The following is a 20032-nucleotide window of genomic DNA, read 5'->3' on the forward strand; positions in this document are numbered from 1 at the left end:
GTATCTAAAATACGTTTTTAATCTTGCTGAAATTCACAATTGATACAATGTTTATTCACTTGGTAACATTCTGTACAATCATGTCAGTCCAATGTTGGATGTCAAGGCACGGCGCACCTTAGCTCCACCCCCAGAGAGGGCAGCGCAGCCCGCCAGAAACAGCGCCGGTCACCTACGGGCGCCGCAATGTAAAAAATAAATGGATGCTGTCAGATTTAAGGTATAAAAAGAATAGAATCTTCTGCTTATAATAAATACTCTCTTTATACAACAAATAACAGGTGCGGGGGGGCAACACAAACAGACGGGGGCGGGGCGGATGCAGAACTCTTCCGGTGGCTTTTCATGATGTGGATTTTGGAAGAAGGTTGAATTTTCATTTTCATGGCAATCTGAAAACCAAAAACATTCAGAATGAAGCAAAACGTGTTATGTGAATGGAAGAAGGTGAAACATGAAGTAACATAAAAAAGAGTGCTGGATGCAGCCAAAAGGTCCTGACGACTTCACCGACTCTGGGCTCCTGGTGACTATGCCAACTCTGGGCTCCTGGTGACTACACCGACTCTGGGCTCCTGGTGACTACACCGACTCTGGGCTCCTGGTGACTACACCGACTCTGGGCTCCTGACGACTACGTGGCTCTGGGCTCCTAACGACTACACCGACTCTGGGCTCCTGGTGACTACACCGACTCTGGGCTCCTGGTGACTACACCGACTCTGGGCTCCTGGTGACTACACCGACTCTGGGCTCCTGGTGACTACACCGACTCTGGGCTCCTGACGACTACGTGGCTCTGGGCTCCTAACGACTACACCGACTCTGGGCTCCTGGTGACTATGCCAACTCTGGTTTCCTGACGACTATGTGGCTCTTGGCTTCTGGCGACTATGCCGATTCTGGATTCCTAACGACTACGCCGGCTCCGAGCTCCTGACGACTTCACCAACCCTGGGCTACTGATGACTACGTGGCTCTGGGCTCCTAACGACTACACCGACTCTGGGCTCCTGGTGACTATGCCAACTCTGGTTTCCTGACGACTATGTGGCTCTTGGCTTCTGGCGACTATGCCGATTCTGGATTCCTAACGACTACGCCGGCTCCGAGCTCCTGACGACTTCACCAACCCTGGGCTACTGATGACTACGTGGCTCTGGGCTCCTAACGACTACACCGACTCTGGGCTCCTGGTGACTATGCCAACTCTGGTTTCCTGACGACTATGTGGCTCTTGGCTTCTGACGACTATGCCGATTCTGGATTCCTGACGACTACACCGACTCTGGGCTCCTAACGACTACGCCGGCTCCGAGCTCCTGACGACTACGCCGGCTCTGAGCTCCTGATGACTACGTGGCTCTGAGCTCCTAAAGACTACACCGATTTTGGCCTCCTGATGACTATGTGGCTCTGAGCTCCTGACGACTAGAAGAGCTCTGGGCTCCTGACAACTATGTGGCTCTGAGCTCCTGAAGACTACACAGATTTTGGCCTCCTGACGACTACACTGACTCTGGCGACTATGCCAACTCTGGGTTCCAGATGACTACGGCAGCTCTGGGCTCCTGACGACTATGTGGCTCTGTGCTCCTGACGACTATGCCAGCTCTGAGCTGCTGACGACTATGCCAGCTCTGGGCTCCTGACGACTATGTGGCTCTGGGCTCCTGACGACTATGTGGCTCTGTGCTCCTGACGACTATGCCAGCTCTGAGCTGCTGACGACTATGCCAGCTCTGGGCTCCTGACGACTATGTGGCTCTGAGCTCCTAACGACTACCCCATCTCCGAGCTCCTGACGACTACCCCATCTCCAAGCTCCTGATGACTACACCAGCTCTGAGCTCCTGGTGACTATGCCAGCTCTGGGTTCCTGACGACTACATGGCTCTGAGCTTCTGATGACTATGCCGGCTCTGGGCTCCTGATGACTACCTGGTTCTGGGCTCCTGACGACTACGCCGGCTCCGAGCTCCTGATGACTACGTGGCTCTGAGCTCCTAAAGACTACACCGATTTGGCCTCCTGACGACTACGACAATTCTGGGCTCCTGACCACTATGTGGCTCTGAGCTCCTGAAGACTACACCGATTTTGGCCTCCTGACAACTACACTGACTCTGGCGACTATGCCAACTCTGGGTTCCAGATGACTACGCCAGCTCTGGGCTCCTGACGACTATGTGGCTCTGAGCTCCTGACGACTACGCCAGCTCTGAGCTGCTGACGACTATGTGGCTCTGAGCTCCTGACGACTACGCCAGCTCTGAGCTGCTGACGACTATGCCAGCTCTGGGCTCTTGACGACTATGTGGCTCTGAGCTCCTGACGACTACGCCAGCTCTGAGTTCCTGAAGACTACACCAGCTCTGAGCTCCTGATGACTACGCCAGCTCTGGGCTCCTGATGACTACGCCAGCTCTGGGCTCTTGACGACTACGCCAGCTCTGGGCTCCTGATCACTATGCCGACTCTGGGCTCCTGAGGACTATGTGGCTCTGAGCTCCTGATGACTACACAAGCCCTGAGCTCCTGATGACTACGCCAGCTCTGGGCTCCTGACGACTACGTGGCTCTGGGCTCCTAACGACTACATGGCTCTGAGCTCCTGACAACTATGACAGCTCTGGGCTCCTGACGACTACGTGGCTCTGAGCCCCTGACGACTACACCGGTTTTGGCCTCCTGACAACTATGCCAGCTCTGGGCTCCTGATGACTATGCCAGCTCTGAGCTCCTGATGACTACGTGGTTCTGGGCTCCTGACGACTACGCTAGCTCTGAGCTTCTGAAGACTACACCGATTTTGGCCTCCTTACGATATGTGGCTCTGAGCTCCTGACGACTACGTGGCTCTGGGCTCCTGACGACTATGCCAGCTCTGGGCTCCTGATGACTATGTGGCTCTGGGCTCCTGACGACTACGTGGCTCTGGGCTCCTGACAACTACGTGGCTCTGGGCTCCTGACAACTACGCCAGCTCTGGGCTCCTGACGACTACGCCAGCTCTGGGCTCCTGACGACTACGCCAGCTCTGGGCTCCTGACGACTATGTGGCTCTGGACTCCTGACGACTATGTGGCTCAGGGCTCCTGACGACTACGTGGCTCTGGGCTCCTGACGACTACGCCAGCTCTGGGCTCCTGACAACTATGTGGCTCTGGGCTCCTGACGACTATGTGGCTCTGGGCTCCTGACAACTACGTGGCTCTGGGCTCCTGATGACTACGCCAGCTCTGGGCTCCTGACGACTATGCCAGCTCTGGGCTCCTGACGACTACGCCAGCTCTGGGCTCCTGACGACTATGCCAGCTCTGGGCTCCTGACGACTATGTGGCTCTGGGCTCCTGACGACTATGTGGCTCTGAATTCCTTAATATTTCCCTCTTTGGTGTCTTTGATGGCCTCAGACTCTGAAGCATCTCTGTGCAGCAGGTTCAGGGGGAGCGTCGCCCCCACTCTTCTATATCCAGAGTACATTGATCACCAATTTTCATCATTTGATGAGTTTTTGAACATTCTACACTATGTTTGGACTTCTTCCATCTATGATCCCATTCTGTGACTACAACTCCCAGCAGCCTGAACAGCCGTGGGGATCATTGTCACCGATTTTATAATAGTTTCTTTTTATTACCAGTAACAACTCGCCGCAGCGAGACCCCCGAAGAGTTATTATGGGCTCAGTCACTAATGGTAATTATTAGGGGAGATTGGGATCAGTAACTAGTAGGGGCTGCTAATATTCATGGCAGTAGTATTAGGGCTGACTAGTATTGGGGCTCATTCCCATGGACCTCTGAAGGAGCCTTTGGTTTGCTGTGGATTCTTTCAGATGAACGATTTCTGACGCCGAGATTTCCTGACTTAAAAGATACGACAAATCCGATCTTCTGGCGGCTCCATAGACTTCTATGGGAGACAATGCGAGCCGTCCGGCAAAGGAGGGGGGGGGGGACATAGCAGCGCAGAGTGCTGTTAAACAATGACAGATACCCCCACTGATAAACTCTCTCCCCACCAGCAGAAAGAGGGAGGGGGAGGGAGTTTAGCAGCGGCCAGAGCTTCTGATCTATGTCAGCTGAGCATTTAAACTGCGGAGATAAAGAACCGCGACCCTCTGGAGTGCCGGCGTCCAATGTATTCGTTCAAATGGACGATTTTTAGCTGCGTACAAATGTTGCACTGGGAAAGTTCGAACATCGGCCGCTGATATTTTACGCAACTGGAAAAGATTCTCTTATCCTTTCTCTGCATACACTGGCAGCTCCCATGGACTGCTATGGGAGCCGAACAAAAAGGGAGGCAGTTTAGCAGCGGCCAGCACTGTGCAGACATTACAGGTGCCGCTATTTAGGCATTAGAAGCCCTGCTGAGGATTTATGCCATAGAATTCTAGAATGGTAGAGCTGGAAGGGTCCTCCAGGGTTATCGGGACCTCCGGGGTCATCGGGTCATCCGGGGTCATCGGGTCATCCAGGGTCATTGGGGACCTCCAGGGTCATCGGGTTCTCCAAGGTCATCGGGTCTTCCAGGATCATCTGGTCCTGCAGGATCATTGGGTCCTCCAGGGTCATCGGGTCCTCCAGGTGTCATCAGGTCCTCCAGGGTCATCGGGTCCTCCAGACTCATCGGGTCCTCCAGACTCATCGGGTCCTCCAGGATCATCGGGTCCCCCAGGGTCATTGGGTCCTCGAGACCTCTGGGGTCATCGGGTCCTCCAGGGTCATCAGGACCTCTGGGGTCATCGGGACCTCCGGGGTCATCGTCTCCTCCAGGGTCATTGGAGTCCTCCAGACTCATCGGGTCCTCCAGACTCATCGGGTCCTCCAGGATCATCGGGTCATTGGGTCCTTGAGACCTCTGGGGTTATCGGGTCCTCCAGGGTCATCGGGACCTCTGGGGTCATCGGGACCTCCGGGGTCATCGTCTCCTCCAGGGTCATTGGAGTCCTCCAGAATCATTGGGTCCTCCAGGGTCATCGGGTCCTCCAGGATCATCAGGTCCTCCAGGGTCATCAGGTCCTTGAGACCTCTGGGGTCATCGGGTCCTCCAGTGTCATCGGAACCTCCGGGGTCATTGGGTCCTCCAGGGTCATCAGGTTCTCTGGGGTCATTTGGTCCTCCGGGGTCATCAGATCCTTAAGACCTCCAGGGTCATCCGGTCCTCCAGGATCATCCGGTCCTCCAGGATCATCCGGTCCTCCAGGATCATCTGGTCCTCCAGGGTCATCGGGTCCTCTGGGGTCATCAGGCCCAACCCCCCTGCTCAGTGCAGGATCACTAAATCATCCCAGACAGATGTCTGTCCAGCCTTTGTTTGAACACCTCCATTGAAGGTGAGCTCCCCACCTCCCCGACCGAGGGATTTCCGCGCTGTGGCGTATATACAATGCAGCCACTTGTGTTAATGAGCGAGAAAACGCAAATTTTAGCTGCGACTTGATGATGGATTTTGTCCGTGTGCGGGTTTTTCGTTGCGATGCGGCCGGGGTAAACTTGCATCGCCCGTATGAAAGGCCGTACTATGCTAGTAGACGGGCAGGAGAGTTCGGGGCTTACAGTGATGTGCGGTCAGTTAGTGGCGCTGATTGTTCCCGGTGAGAGAAACCAAGTCCTCCTGTCGATGTGAGAGCTGTCACTGGCCGACATGATGTCACAGCAGATATCGCCCCCTAGCGCCCAGGCTATGGATCTGACGAAGGGGGTGATAAGCTGCGGTGACATCACGTCTGTCTGTCGGCCAATCACAGCTCTCCTACCTGCAGGGTTACTTGGTTTCCCTCACAATCGCACTTCGCTCCCCTGTCGACTCCGGACCAACCATTTTTCGTTTTACCTAGTGGCGCTTGTGTAATGGCAGTCTTACGCCTCTTTCACAGGAGCGCACATGTTCTCATGCGCCGCATCACAGACGAAAATCGCGCGAAAAGGAATTAGCGGTTCTCAAGTCCTGAGCTTAATTAGCGTTTTCTTGTCCGTTCCCACGGGCCGCTGCTCCAAATCAGCGAAAACATCTGCAGAAGCCATAGAAACTCTCGATCGCTGTAAAGTGCTTGAAATGGCCAATAATGGTTACAGCCGGCCGCTCTTCTCTTGTCCTTCGTTGCCCGCAGGGGACTCCCTCCCCCTCCCCCGCCCTCTTTTCCGGCTTCCATTGAATTCTATAGCAGCTTGCTACGTATCCGGCACAAGGTAGGTCAGACAGCCTATGACATCGGTTGTGTATGCGCTCCTTCTCCAATGGGCCCTGGCTCACCCGCACCTGACAGGCAAACAGATCTAATCATTAACCCTTTTGGGACCCACCAATTGCTTGTATGTTGTAAACACCAGCTGAACTGATGAAGGGGTTCTCCTCCCCGAAACGCGTTTTCATAATCTGATCAGGTACTTTATGAAATAAAAGGAGACGTTCCCCAAACCTTTGGTCACTTCCTATTCGCTTTAACCTGGAGTGTTGCGCCTTCTCCACTGACAGGTATTTAGTTCTATTCTCTGACTCTATCACGCCCCCCGGTGGTGGTCATCTGCTCAGGCAGCACCTCCACTATTGTAGTCACCACTTCACTCTCTTCACCACTTCTACTGTGTCATTTTTCACAACAAACACGACTGTGCGGGTTTTGCTCCCCCCTCTTTTTCCTCCTCGTCCACATATTATAACTAGCAGGTATTGTTGGGGTGGATTAGTATAACTAGCAGGTATTGTTGGGATGGATTAGTATAACTAGTAGTTATTGTTGGGATGGATTAGTATAACTAGCAGGTATTGTTGGGGTGGATTAGTATAACTAGCAGTTATTGTTTGGGTGGATTAGTATAACTAGTAGTTATTGCTGGGGTGGACTAGTATAACTAGCAGGTATTGTTGGGATGGATTAGTATAACTAGTAGTTATTGTTGGGATGGATTAGTATAACTAGTAGGTATTGTTGGGGTGGATTAGTATAACTAGCAGTTATTGTTTGGGTGGACTAGTATAATTAGTAGTTATTGTTGGGTGGACTAGTATAATTAGTAGTTATTGTTGAGATGGATTAGTATAATTAGTAGTTATTGTTGGGTGGATTAGTATAACTAGTAGGTATTGTTGGGGTGGATTAGTATAACTAGCAGTTATTGCTGGGGTGGATTATTATAACTAGTAGGTATTGTTGGGGTGGATTAGTATAACTAGCAGTTATTGTTTGGGTGGATTAGTATAACTAGTAGGTATTGTTGGGGTGGATTAGTATAACTAGCAGTTATTGCTGGGGTGGATTAGTGTAACTAGTAGGTATTGTTGGGATGGATTAGTATAACTAGTAGTTATTGTTTGGGTGGATTAGTATAACTAGCAGTTATTGTTGGGGTGGATTATTATAACTAGTAGGTATTGTTGGGGTGGATTAGTATAACTAGTAGTTATTGTTTGGGTGGATTAGTATAACTAGTAGTTATTGTTGGGGTGGATTATTATAACTAGTAGGTATTGTTGGGGTGGATTAGTATAACTAGTAGTTATTGTTTGGGTGGATTAGTATAACTAGCAGTTATTGCTGGGGTGGATTATTATAACTAGTAGGTATTGTTGGGGTGGATTAGTATAACTAGTAGGTATTGTTGGGGTGGATTAGTATAACTAGCAGTTATTGTTGGGTGGACTAGTATAACTAGTAGTTATTGTTTGGGTGGATTAGTATAACTAGCAGTTATTGTTTGGGTGGATTAGTATAACTAGTAGGTATTGTTGGGGTGGATTAGTATAACTAGCAGTTATTGCTGGGGTGGATTAGTGTAACTAGTAGGTATTGTTGGGATGGATTAGTATAACTAGTAGTTATTGTTTGGGTGGATTAGTATAACTAGCAGTTATTGTTGGGGTGGATTATTATAACTAGTAGGTATTGTTGGGGTGGATTAGTATAACTAGTAGTTATTGTTTGGGTGGATTAGTATAACTAGTAGTTATTGTTGGGGTGGATTATTATAACTAGTAGGTATTGTTGGGGTGGATTAGTATAACTAGTAGTTATTGTTTGGGTGGATTAGTATAACTAGCAGTTATTGCTGGGGTGGATTATTATAACTAGTAGGTATTGTTGGGGTGGATTAGTATAACTAGTAGGTATTGTTGGGGTGGATTAGTATAACTAGCAGTTATTGCTGGGGTGGATTAGTGTAACTAGCAGTTATTGCTGGGGTGGATTATTATAACTAGTAGGTATTGTTGGGGTGGATTAGTATAACTAGTAGGTATTGTTGGGGTGGATTAGTATAACTAGCAGTTATTGCTGGGGTGGATTAGTGTAACTAGTAGGTATTGTTGGGGTGGATTAGTATAACTAGCAGTTATTGCTGGGGTGGATTAGTGTAACTAGTAGGTATTGTTTGGGTGGATTAGTATAACTAGCAGTTATTGCTGGGGTGGATTAGTGTAACTAGTAGGTATTGTTGGGGTGGACTAGTATAACTAGTAGTTATTGTTGAGGTGGATTAGTATAACTTGTAGTTATTGTTGAGATGGATTAGTATAACTAGCAGGTATTGTTGGGGTGGATTAGTATAACTAGTAGGTATTGTTGGGGTGGATTAGTATAACTAGTAGGTATTGTTGGGATGGATTAGTATAACTAGTAGTTATTGTTTGGGTGGATTAGTATAACTTGTAGTTATTGTTGAGATGGATTAGTATAACTAGCAGGTATTGTTGGGGTGGATTAGTATAACTAGTAGGTATTGTTGGGATGGATTAGTATAACTAGCAGGTATTGTTGGGGTGGATTAGTATAGCTAGTAGTTATTGTTGCGGTGGATTAGTATAACTAGTAGTTATTGTTGGGGTGGATTAGTATAACTAGTAGTTATTGTTGGGGTGGATTAGTATAACTAGTAGGTATTGTTGGAATGGATTAGTATAACTAGTAGTTATTGTTTGGGTGGATTAGTATAACTAGTAGTTATTGTTTGGGTGGATTAGTATAACTAGTAGTTATTGTTGGGGTGGATTAGTATAACTAGTAGTTATTGCTGGGGTGGATTAGTATAACTAGTAGTTATTGTTTGGGTGGATTAGTATAACTAGTAGTTATTGTTGGGGTGGATTAGTATAACTAGTAGGTATTGTTGGGGTGGACTAGTAGTATTTACTTCTGTTGTTATTAGTACAGATTAGTATTGGTAGTTATTATTATGATTGGTATCAATAGTAGGGTTAGTTAGTATTACTAGTTGGGATTATTCTGGTAAATTAGTAGTAGTTGTTAAGGCTGATTAGCATAAGGTCTCGTTCAGACGAACGCTGTTTTCGTGAATTTAATTGTCAATGAACTAGATATATTAGTAGTACTAGTTACTTTGGCTAGATCAGTATCTGCTAGTGATACTAGTGTAAGTGCTTGGAGTTGTCCGTGAGGCCATCGGATGCGGCTTGTTATTTGCGGTTATGATAATAACTAGCGGATTCCCCGCTGCACACAACAAGTCCCGGCGGCACATTGGGGCGTGTGCGCTGACCCCGGGGTCATGGCGAGTGCTGCGCCGCGTCTGGGCTGGTAATTCTCCTAACATCATTCTAATAATCATGCTGCACATTTCATCATCATCATCACTTTCCCCTGACCTGTCTCTGTGTCTCCGCGGTTATTGTAGCTGAGAACAGCAGAAAAATGTCATTAAATCAGGACTGAGAAGAAGGAATAAGAGCTGAAATGTAGAAGTTGTGGGGTCTGTTAATAAATGCCATGCAGCTGTAATAGCACCAGCCTCTAATACTGCGCGACATGATATCACGCTCTGCTAGTGGATATTACATTATATTATTACATTACATGGGATTATTGTATATTACAGCTTATTACATGGCATAATAGTTTAGCCTGGAGGGTATTATCAGAGTTTATTACATACTACATATTAGTCTATCATTAGCCTCGGATTCTAGTCTACTACGGGCCATTCGTTTAGATTCCAGCGTGTTAGATTGTATTACAGTTCATCATTTGACAGATTTGACATTCCGTAACAGAGTATTATATGATTCTACCGGATCCCACGTTCCGTGCGTCTGCCTGATCCTCCCAGACAGTGAAGGTGCCAGCATGCAGCCCGGGAGACAATTACCATATTCCTGATGTCACTGCTGACTTTAGACGTGGAGGCTTCGTCTTCTCCTGCCAAAAGCTTTAGAGCCAACATTGGTGGGCACGAAATTACTCTTCACCATTCCCCCTGACCTGCTGAGGAAGTCGGCCAGGCGGTGGGTGACGCAGGTCGCCGTGTTGCACGCTCTCTTCTGTGCTGTCACATTGCTGTTGGAGTCAAGATATAATACAGAGAGAATATCAGAACCTCTGGGATGAGAATAATCACAAGCAATCACATCGAAAATACCAACGCTCTACACAACAGCTCCGTGAGCGGGGCATGCTGGGACTTGTAGTTCCTCAGCCACAAGCTGCTTGCTCCAGGTAGAAATCCCCACTATCCCTCCACAGTAACCCATCACCTATTCACACGGAATGGAACCGGTGAAATGACTTCCATTCCGGGACAGTTTTCACGAATCACATCGGTTCACCCGGAAGCAGGAAGATTTACATACGGGCATCGAAGTGTTAACTTATCCCAAGAGATGACTGAATATAAAACGTTCCATCCACGTAGAGCGGAGGAGAATAGTGGGGCATCTCAGAACTGGCAGCATCGGTCACTGGAGCTCAGGGGTTAAAAAAGCATCCTGCACAGATTTACAGAATCTAGCAAATGTATCAGAATGAAAGCCACAACATGTGTCAAGGAGAGAGAACAATGTATCGGGAAACAGGCTACAAAGTATCAAGAACTGAAGCGTCTCTTACCTTCACGATTAGTGTTCTACCTGCCTTCTTGTCGCCGCACCCGCTTTTGAACCTTTCTGTCCCCCACCCTGACCTCTCACTAGCGCCCCCGTGGTGCTGCGGAGCGGACGCTCTCGTGTCCCATTACAAGAAATACTACTAAAGCCACAATACTTCTCCTTGTAGAAAAATAGGTTTATTAATTGAGTGCGTGACCAGGCGGATGCGAGAATTTTATTTGTACATAAGCAGCAATGAAAGGGACAAGACGCTTTATTACTTCCACTTCTGTGCGATTGTGATGTGCTAGTCTGAGGGTACAGCGTGCGCTGGTGTTCTGGGGGTTCGGGGGCTCCTGCACCTATCTACGTATATATGAGAGGTTGGTTGTGCGCTCTGCTCTCCGGCTGAGGGGGACCCTGTCCACTGCACATTAGCTCCACATGCATCAGCCTTGCGTTCTAGTTATTGATATCAAACTGCTCGCCATAGTTTGCGTAATGTTCATTGTCCATGGCGGCCAGGGTGCTTCTCTTCTTGCCAGGCGTGCCAGCACCGACATCAGTGCGAGGGTAAGAGTTTAAATTGTGCAAATCCTGAGAGAGTTTCCACAGCGTGCAAGTACTCAGACCCGAGCAACGTTTGGACATGGGTCTATCCAAGCTGCAGGGGGGAAAACAGAAAAAGAGACATGCCAAAAAACAGCCAAACTAAAGTGGTCATAAGACACATGCACCCTCATGCAACTTGTCTCCACCGTCTCTTATCATGCTGCTAACCAAACCATGAGCTGCCTGCTGCGGTACCATGCTGAGTGTGAGTGGCAGACTTGGGGTCTTCGCTGCAGTAAGGGGGAGCAGGCATGCTGAAGTCATGCTGTAGTGGTTATTACAATGCAGTCCATGCACTGCTATTGATCGCTCCGCTCGGAGGATGATGTCATCGCTGAGTGCATTATGTCAACGCCCAGTTATATTATTAATCCTCTCACTGCAGACAAAGCAGCTATCGTTACACTACATGCCTTTAGTATGGGGGAGCATGCAAGATGCTGACTGAGGGCACCCCCAGACCGTGGACCTGTCTCCTCAGTAATACCGTACCTCACTCTCATAATTTATCCTGCAGACCCCATGGTGTCTCCAAGGGGATCATTCCTTCTCTTTACGACTAATAGACACTAGTGCTCTGCGGTCACCTGTGGCAGTGAGAGAGTTAAGGTCTCTGATGATGATGATGATGAGTAGTAATAACAGTTGTCAGGGGAGAACAGCAACAGGTAAGTCTCCTGTGCATGGCAGGATACTCGGTGCTGCGCACAGTGACCCGGGCTGTTCTCTTACTATAATCCAATCATTGTCGGTTGTGTTCACAAACCTGCAATGATCTGTTCTATATGTGGGCTCTGATATATAGATGTGCTCAGTGCTGTACAGTCCCCTATAGGTGGAGTCTGATATATAGATGTGCTCAGTGCTGTACAGTCCGCTATATGTGGAGTCTGATATATAGATGTGCTCAGTGCTGTACAGTCCCCTATATGTGGGGTCTGATATATAGATGTGCTCAGTGCTGTACAGTCCCCTATAGGTGATGTCTGATATATAGATGTGCTCAGTGCTGTACAGTCCCCTATACATGAGATCTGATATATAGATGTGCTCAGTGCTGTACAGTCCCCTATATATGAGGTCTGATATAAAGATGTGCTCAGTGCTGTACATTCCCCTATATGTGAGATCTGATATATAGATGTACTCAGTGCTGTACATTCCCCTATATATGGGGTCTGATATATAGATGTGCTCAGTGCTGTACAGTCCCCTATATATGAGGTCTGATATACAGATGTGCTCAGTGCTGTACATTCCCCTATATATGGGGTCTGATATATAGATGTGCTTAGTGCTGTACAGTCCCCTATATATGAGGTCTGATATATAGATGTGCTCAGTGCTGTACAGTCCCCTATACATGAGATCTGATATATAGATGTGCTCAATGCTGTACAGTCCCCTATAGGTGGGCTCTGATATATAGATGTGATCAGTGCTGTACAGTCCCCTATATATTGGGTCTGATATATAGATGTGCTCAGTGCTGTACAGTCCCCTATAAGTTGAGTCTGATATATAGATGTGCTCAGTGCTGTACAGTCCCCTATATATGAGGTCTGATATATAGATGTGCTCAGTGCTGTACAGTCCCCTATATGTGAGGTCTGATATATAGATGTGCTCAGTGCTGTACAGTCCCCTATAGGTGGGGTCTGATATATAGATGTTCTCAGTGCTGTACAGTCCCCTATATATTGGGTCTGATATATAGATGTGCTCAGTGCTGTACAGTCCCCTATAAGTTGAGTCTGATATATAGATGTGCTCAGTGCTGTACAGTCCCCTATATATGAGGTCTGATATATAGAGGTGCTCAGTGCTGTACAGTCCCCTATAGGTGGTTCTGATATATAGATGTGCTCAGTGCTGTACAGTCACCTATATGTGGGCTCTGATATATAGAGCCCACATATAGGTGGTGCTGTACATTCCCCTGTACATTGCTGTACCTTCCTAGTGCTGTACATTCCCCTATATATGGGGTCTGATATATAGATGTACTCAGTGCTGTACATTCCCCAATATATGGGGTCTGATATATAGATGTACTCAGTGCTGTACAGTCCCTTATATATGAGATCTGATATATAGATGTGATCAGTGCTGTACAGTCCCCTATATGTGGGGTCTAATATATAGATGTGCTCAGTACTGTACAGTCCCCCATATGTGGTGTCTGATATATAGATGTGCTCAGTGCTGTACAGTCCCCTATAGCTGGGTCTGATATATAGATGTGCTCAGTGCTGTACAGTCCGCTATATGTGAGATCTGATATATAGATGTGCTCAGTACTGTACAGTCCCCTATATGTGGGGTCTGATATATAGATGTGCTCAGTGCTGTACAGTCCCCTATATGTGGGGTCTGATATATAAATGTGCTCAGTGCTGTACAGTCCCCTATATATGAGGTCTGATATATAGATGTGCTCAGTGCTGTACAGTCCGCTATATGTGGGGTCTGATATATAGATGTGCTCAGTGCTGTACAGTCCCCTATATATCGGGTCTGATATATAGATGTGCTCAGTGCTGTACAGTCCCCTATATGTGGGGTCTGATATATAGATGTGCTCAGTACTGTACAGTCCCCTATATGTGGGGTCTGATATATAGATGTGCTCAGTGCTGTACAGTCCCCTATATGTGGGGTCTGATATATAGATGTGCTCAGTGCTGTACAGTCCGCTATATGTGGGGTCTGATATATAGATGTGCTCAGTGCTGTACAGTCCCCTATATGTGGGGTCTGATATATAAATGTGCTCAGTGCTGTACAGTCCCCTATATATGAGGTCTGATATATAGATGTGCTCAGTGCTGTACAGTCCGCTATATGTGGGGTCTGATATATAGATGTGCTCAGTGCTGTACAGTCCCCTATATATCGGGTCTGATATATAGATGTCCTCAGTGCTGTACAGTCCCCTATGCATGGGGTCTGATATATAGGTGTACTCAGTCCTGTACAGTCACCTATATGTGGGGTCTGATATATAGATGTGCTCAGTGCTGTACAGTCCCCTATATGTGGGTTCTGATATATAGATGTGCTCAGTGCTGTACAGTCCCCTTATATGGGATCTGATATATAAATGTGCTCGGTGCTGTACAGTCCCCTATGCATGGGGTCTGATATATAGGTGTACTCAGTGCTGTACAGTCACCTATATGTGGGGTCTGATATATGGATGTGCTTAATGCTATACAGTCCCCTATATGTGGGTTCTGATATATAGATGTGCTCAGTGCTGTACAGTCCCCTATATATGAGGTCTGATATATAGATGTGCTCAGTGCTGTACAGTCCCCTATATATGGGGTCTGATATATAGATGTGCTCGGTGCTGTACAGTCCCCTATATATTGGGTCTGGTATATAGATGTGCTCAGTGCTGTACAGTCCCCTATATATGGGGTCTGATATATAGATGTGCTCAGTGCTGTACAGTCCCCTATATGTGGGGTCTGGTATATAGATGTGCTCAGTGCTGTACAGTCCCCTATATATGAGGTCTGATATATAGATGTGCTCAGTGCTGTACAGTCCCTTATATATGGGGTCTGATATATAGATGTGCTCAGTGCTGTACAGTCCCCTATATGTGGGGTCTGATATATAGATGTGCTCAGTGCTGTACTGTCCCCTATAGGTGGGGTCTGATATATAGATGTGCTCAGTGCTGTACAGTCCCCTATGCATGGGGTCTGATATATAGGTGTACTCAGTCCTGTACAGTCACCTATATGTGGGGTCTGACATATAGATGTGCTAAGTGCTGTACAGTCCCCTATATGTGGGGTCTGGTATATAGATGTACTCAGTGCTGTACAGTCCCCTATATATGGGGGTGTTATATATAGATGTGCTCAGTGCTGTGAAGTCCCCTATATATGAGGTCTGATATATAGATGTGCTCAGTGCTGTACAGTCCCCTATATATTGGGTCTGGTATATAGATGTGCTCAGTGCTGTACAGTCCCCTATAGGTGGGGTCTGATATATCGATGTGCTCAGTGATGTACAGTCCCCTATAGGTTGGGTCTGATATATAGATGTGCTCAGTGCTGTACAGTCCCCTATAGGTGGGGTCTGATATATAGATGTGCTCAGTGCAGTACAATCCCCTATATGTGGAGTCTGATATATAGATGTGCTCAGTGCTGTACAGTCCCCTATATATGGGGTCTGATATATAGATGTGCTCAGTGCTGTACAGTCCCCTATATATGGGGTCTGATATATAGATGTGCTCAGTGCAGTACAATCCCCTATAGGTGGGGTCTGATATATAGAGGTGCTCAGTGCTGTACAGTCCCCTATAGGTGATGTCTGATATATAGATGTGCTCAGTGCTGTACAGTCCCCTATAGGCGATGTCTGATATATAGATGTGCTCAGTGCTGTACTGTCCCCTATAGGTGGGGTCTGATATATAGATGTGCTCAGTGCTATACAGTCCACTCTAGGTGGGGTCTGATATATAGAGGTGCTCAGTGCTGTACTGTCCCCTATAGCCGATGTCTGATATATAGATGTGCTCAGTGCTGTACAGTCCACTCTAGGTGGGGTCTGATATATAGAGGTGCTCAGTGCTGTACAGTCCCCTATAGGCGATGTCTGATATATAGATGTGCTCAGTGCTGTACAGTCCCCTATAGCCGATGTCTGATATATAGATGTGCTCAGTGCTGTACTGTCCCCTATAGGTGGGGTCTGATATATAGATGTGCTCAGTGCTGTACAGTCTCCTATAGGTGATGTCTGATATATAGATGTGCTCAGTGCTGTACAGTCCCCTCTAGGTGATGTCTGATATATAGAGGTGCTCAGTGCTGTACAGTCTCCTATAGGTGATGTCTGATATATAGATGTGCTCAGTGCTGTACTGTCCCCTATATGTGGGGTCTGGTATATAGATGTGCTCAGTGCTGTACAGTCCCCTCTAGGTGGTGTCTGATATATAGATGTGCTCAGTGCTGTACAGTCTCCTATAGGTGATGTCTGATATATAGATGTGCTCAGTGCTGTACAGTCCCCTCTAGGTGATGTCTGATATATAGATGTGCTCAGTGCTGTACTGTCCCCTATATGTGGGGTCTGGTATATAGATGTGCTCAGTGCTGTACAGTCCCCTATAGGTGGGGTCTGATATATAGATGTGCTCAGTGCTGTACAGTCCCCTATAGGTGATGTCTGATATATAGATGTGCTCAGTGCTGTACAGTCCCCTATAGGTGATGTCTGATATATAGATGTGCTCAGTGCTGTACAGTCCGCTATATGTGAGATCTGATATATAGATGTGCTCAGTGCTGTACAGTCTCCTATAGGTGATGTCTGATATATAGATGTGCTCAGTGCTGTACAGTCCCCTCTAGGTGATGTCTGATATATAGATGTGCTCAGTGCTGTACTGTCCCCTATATGTGGGGTCTGGTATATAGATGTGCTCAGTGCTGTACAGTCCCCTATAGGTGGGGTCTGATATATAGATGTGCTCAGTGCTGTACAGTCCCCTATAGGTGATGTCTGATATATAGATGTGCTCAGTGCTGTACAGTCCCCTATAGGTGATGTCTGATATATAGATGTGCTCAGTGCTGTACAGTCCCCTATAGGTGGGGTCTGATATATAGAGGTGCTCAGTGCTGTACAGTCCCCTATAGGCGATGTCTGATATATAGATGTGCTCAGTGCTGTACAGTCCCCTATAGGCGATGTCTGATATATAGATGTGCTCAGTGCTGTACAGTCCCCTATAGGTGATGTCTGATATATAGAGGTGCTCAGTGCTGTACAGACCCCTATAGGTGATGTCTGATATATAGATGTGCTCAGTGCTGTACAGTCCCCTATAGGTGATGTCTGATATATAGATGTGCTAAGTGCTGTGCTGTCCCCTATAGGTGGGGTCTGATATATAGATGTGCTCAGTGCTGTACAGTCCCCTATAGGTGGGGTCTGATATATAGATGTGCTCAGTGCAGTACAATCCCCTATATATGGGGTCTGATATATAGAGGTGCTCAGTGCTGTACAGTCCCCTATAGGTGATGTCTGATATATAGATGTGCTCAGTGCTGTACAGTCTCCTATAGGTGATGTCTGATATATAGATGTGCTCAGTGCTGTACAGTCCTCTATAGGTGGGGTCTGATATATAGATGTGCTCAGTGCAGTACAATCCCCAATATATGGGGTCTGATATATAGATGTGCTCAGTGCTGTACAGTCCCCTCTAGGTGATGTCTGATATATAGATGTGCTCTGTGCTGTACAGTCCCCTATAGGTGATGTCTGATATATAGATGTGCTCAGTGCTGTACAGTCCCCTATAGGTGGGGTCTGATATATAGATGTGCTCAGTGCTGTACATCACTCTTCTCGTGTGGAAACACGCCATCCTTAGATGCTGAAATGAATGAGGTAATGAGTTCTGGCCAGCAATGTGCTCTGCGCAGCGGACCCTACATGTGGAAGCTGCAGTCTACTCTGTACTGTGCGGTCAACTCTGGTACACTGTCAGTAGTTCCTCGGAAGCTTCGCTCTTACCTGTTCCCATCGCTCGCCTGCTCCATTTCCTCTGCTGTCATCTGCACAAATTCTTTGACCAGTGCGTTAAGTAACCTCCGTGCCTCGTAGTCGCTGACTGTCACCCGGTCCGGTAAGGACTCCAAGCCAGGTCTTCATGGAAAGAAAGGCAGAGGGTCAATGCTCTGCGGGGCGCGTACAGCACCGTCCTCACTGACATACACCTTACCTGACTGGAGTCGCCTGTGAGCTGTACATCTGGCACACCAGCAACCCCAGGACAGCCAGCAGAGAGGAGATCTTCAGCACGACCATAATGTCCTTCCTGCGAAGATTTAAAGCGCTGGCCATCAGCCAGGAATGCCATCAGCATTAAGAGAGTCCTGAGCAATCATGTGAGAGCACCCTGCAAGCCCTCCACACTCATCACCCACTCCCTGCAGCCAAGGAAATAACCCCCAGCGCACTACAAGCCTCAGGCAGGGACGCTGAGGCTTGTAGTCCAACTACATCTGCAGGGGCCCCTCGGAGACCCCAGTCTACTAATGTGCGTCCAGTCCCATCACCTAAGTGCTACCATCCACCTGTGCTGAGCTCTGCTCCTCGCCGCCGCTCTACTCACCTGCCAGTGGTCCTCGTGGAAGGTGTAGATCACCAAGACTTCTCTCAAACTACCAACTCAATGCTCTCCAATGGGGCGGCCGGCCTTTTATATGTAGCTCCTGGCTCCCCGTGTGTAGGCGTTGGAGGAGTGGTGGCCAGCCAATGAGCTGCACCCAGCCCTTCCAGTGGCCAATCCCCAGCAGGGCATGGACCCCCCTGGGCTCCGATGACGTCATCCCAGTCACTGAGTATTCCATTCACAAAATGTGCCAGTCATTTGGCCCTCAGCGGACTCATTTACATTGATGTCATTGAAAAAAAGGACCTTAGAAAAAACTTAAAACGTTAATGAAAAGTAACGGAAGCGACTCGGTCATTAATAATTCATCCGCCTACTCCGCACCCCTTTCTCCGAAAAATGACAGTATTTTCTAGTAGAAGACAGCTAAGTGAATGAGCAGCGTTTATTAGAAGCGACATCTACTGCAAACACCACTGCATTGCAGACACTCACCCAGGGCTGAGGAGCGCTGACTACCAGCTGATCCAATGCTGGGCAGCCAGGAGTAGTCGGGACGGACGTCCTCCTAGTAGATTCCGCCAAGAGCTGCACCCTGTACACGGTCCATGCTGGAGGGAATCCCCTCTATAGAGACAGACCCTCACATGACCCAGCAGCCTCACATCTCCACTAATGCCCCGGGGGGGTAGGACAGAGAGGAAGTGCAGAGAGTCCAGACAGGAGGGAGAGAGACGCTTCATGGATAAGAGGAGAGAAGGAATTACAATGAAAGCAGAGAACGAGGAGGAGGAGGAGAGCAACACAAACTAATGGGGATCACTAGGAGAGCGGGGATGTTCAAGAGAAAGAGGAAGGGAGGGGGAGAGAGAAGGATGGAGAGAGATACATAGATAGAGGATGGGATAGATATATAGATAGAGGATGGGATAGATACATAGATAGAGGATGGGATAGATACATAGATAGAGGATGGGATAGATATATAGATACAAGATGGGATAGATACATAGATAGAAGGTGAGATAGATATACAATAGGATAGATATATAGATAGAAGATGGGATAGATACATAGATAGAGGATGGGATAGATATATAGATAGAGGATGGGATAGATACATAGATAGAAGGTGAGATAGATACATAGATAGAGGATGGGATAGATATATAGATAGAAGATGGGATAGATACATAGATAGAGGATGGGATAGATATAGAAATATAGGATGGGATAGATACATAGATGCAGTGAGATATGCAGAAATAAAAAGGAATATAATTAGAGGGTGTTTTAAAGTCAGAGAGAACAAAGGAAGCTGAAGAACAGGTGAGGAAAGAGAAGCGAGGAAATCCACAAGTAGAGAACCATAGGGATCAATTGATTGCTTCCCCTAAAGGGGGCAATATATGCCTCTAGACTGGGTACTCC

The 20032-nt window shown here is 47.5% G+C and overlaps 1 protein-coding gene across 3 annotated transcripts; it reads right to left on the reverse strand.

Annotated features, from left to right (window-relative positions):
• Window positions 1-17: 17 nt before the first annotated feature.
• CALCB (calcitonin related polypeptide beta) lies at window positions 18-18708 on the reverse strand. 3 transcript variants are annotated; one of them, XM_066583705.1, is made up of 5 exons: window positions 18602-18690; window positions 18209-18304; window positions 18001-18132; window positions 10110-10297; window positions 18-392 (listed from the first exon to the last, which is right to left on the reverse strand). In XM_066583705.1, exons 2-4 carry the CDS (start codon window positions 18292-18294, stop codon window positions 10135-10137), a joined length of 381 nt encoding a protein of 126 aa, XP_066439802.1. In that variant the 5' UTR covers window positions 18295-18304; window positions 18602-18690; the 3' UTR covers window positions 18-392; window positions 10110-10134. The 3 variants fall into 3 exon arrangements, with proteins under 3 accessions (XP_066439802.1, XP_066439801.1, XP_066439803.1); XM_066583704.1 differs by having other exon boundaries at window positions 18209-18322; window positions 18602-18688; XM_066583706.1 differs by lacking the exons at window positions 18-392; window positions 10110-10297 and adding an exon at window positions 10304-11488 and having other exon boundaries at window positions 18209-18322; window positions 18602-18708.
• Window positions 18709-20032: the final 1324 nt, after the last annotated feature.

The sequence above is a fragment of the Eleutherodactylus coqui genome, chromosome 11 (genome assembly GCF_035609145.1).
Source record: "Eleutherodactylus coqui strain aEleCoq1 chromosome 11, aEleCoq1.hap1, whole genome shotgun sequence".
Taxonomy (NCBI): Eukaryota; Metazoa; Chordata; class Amphibia; order Anura; family Eleutherodactylidae; genus Eleutherodactylus; species Eleutherodactylus coqui.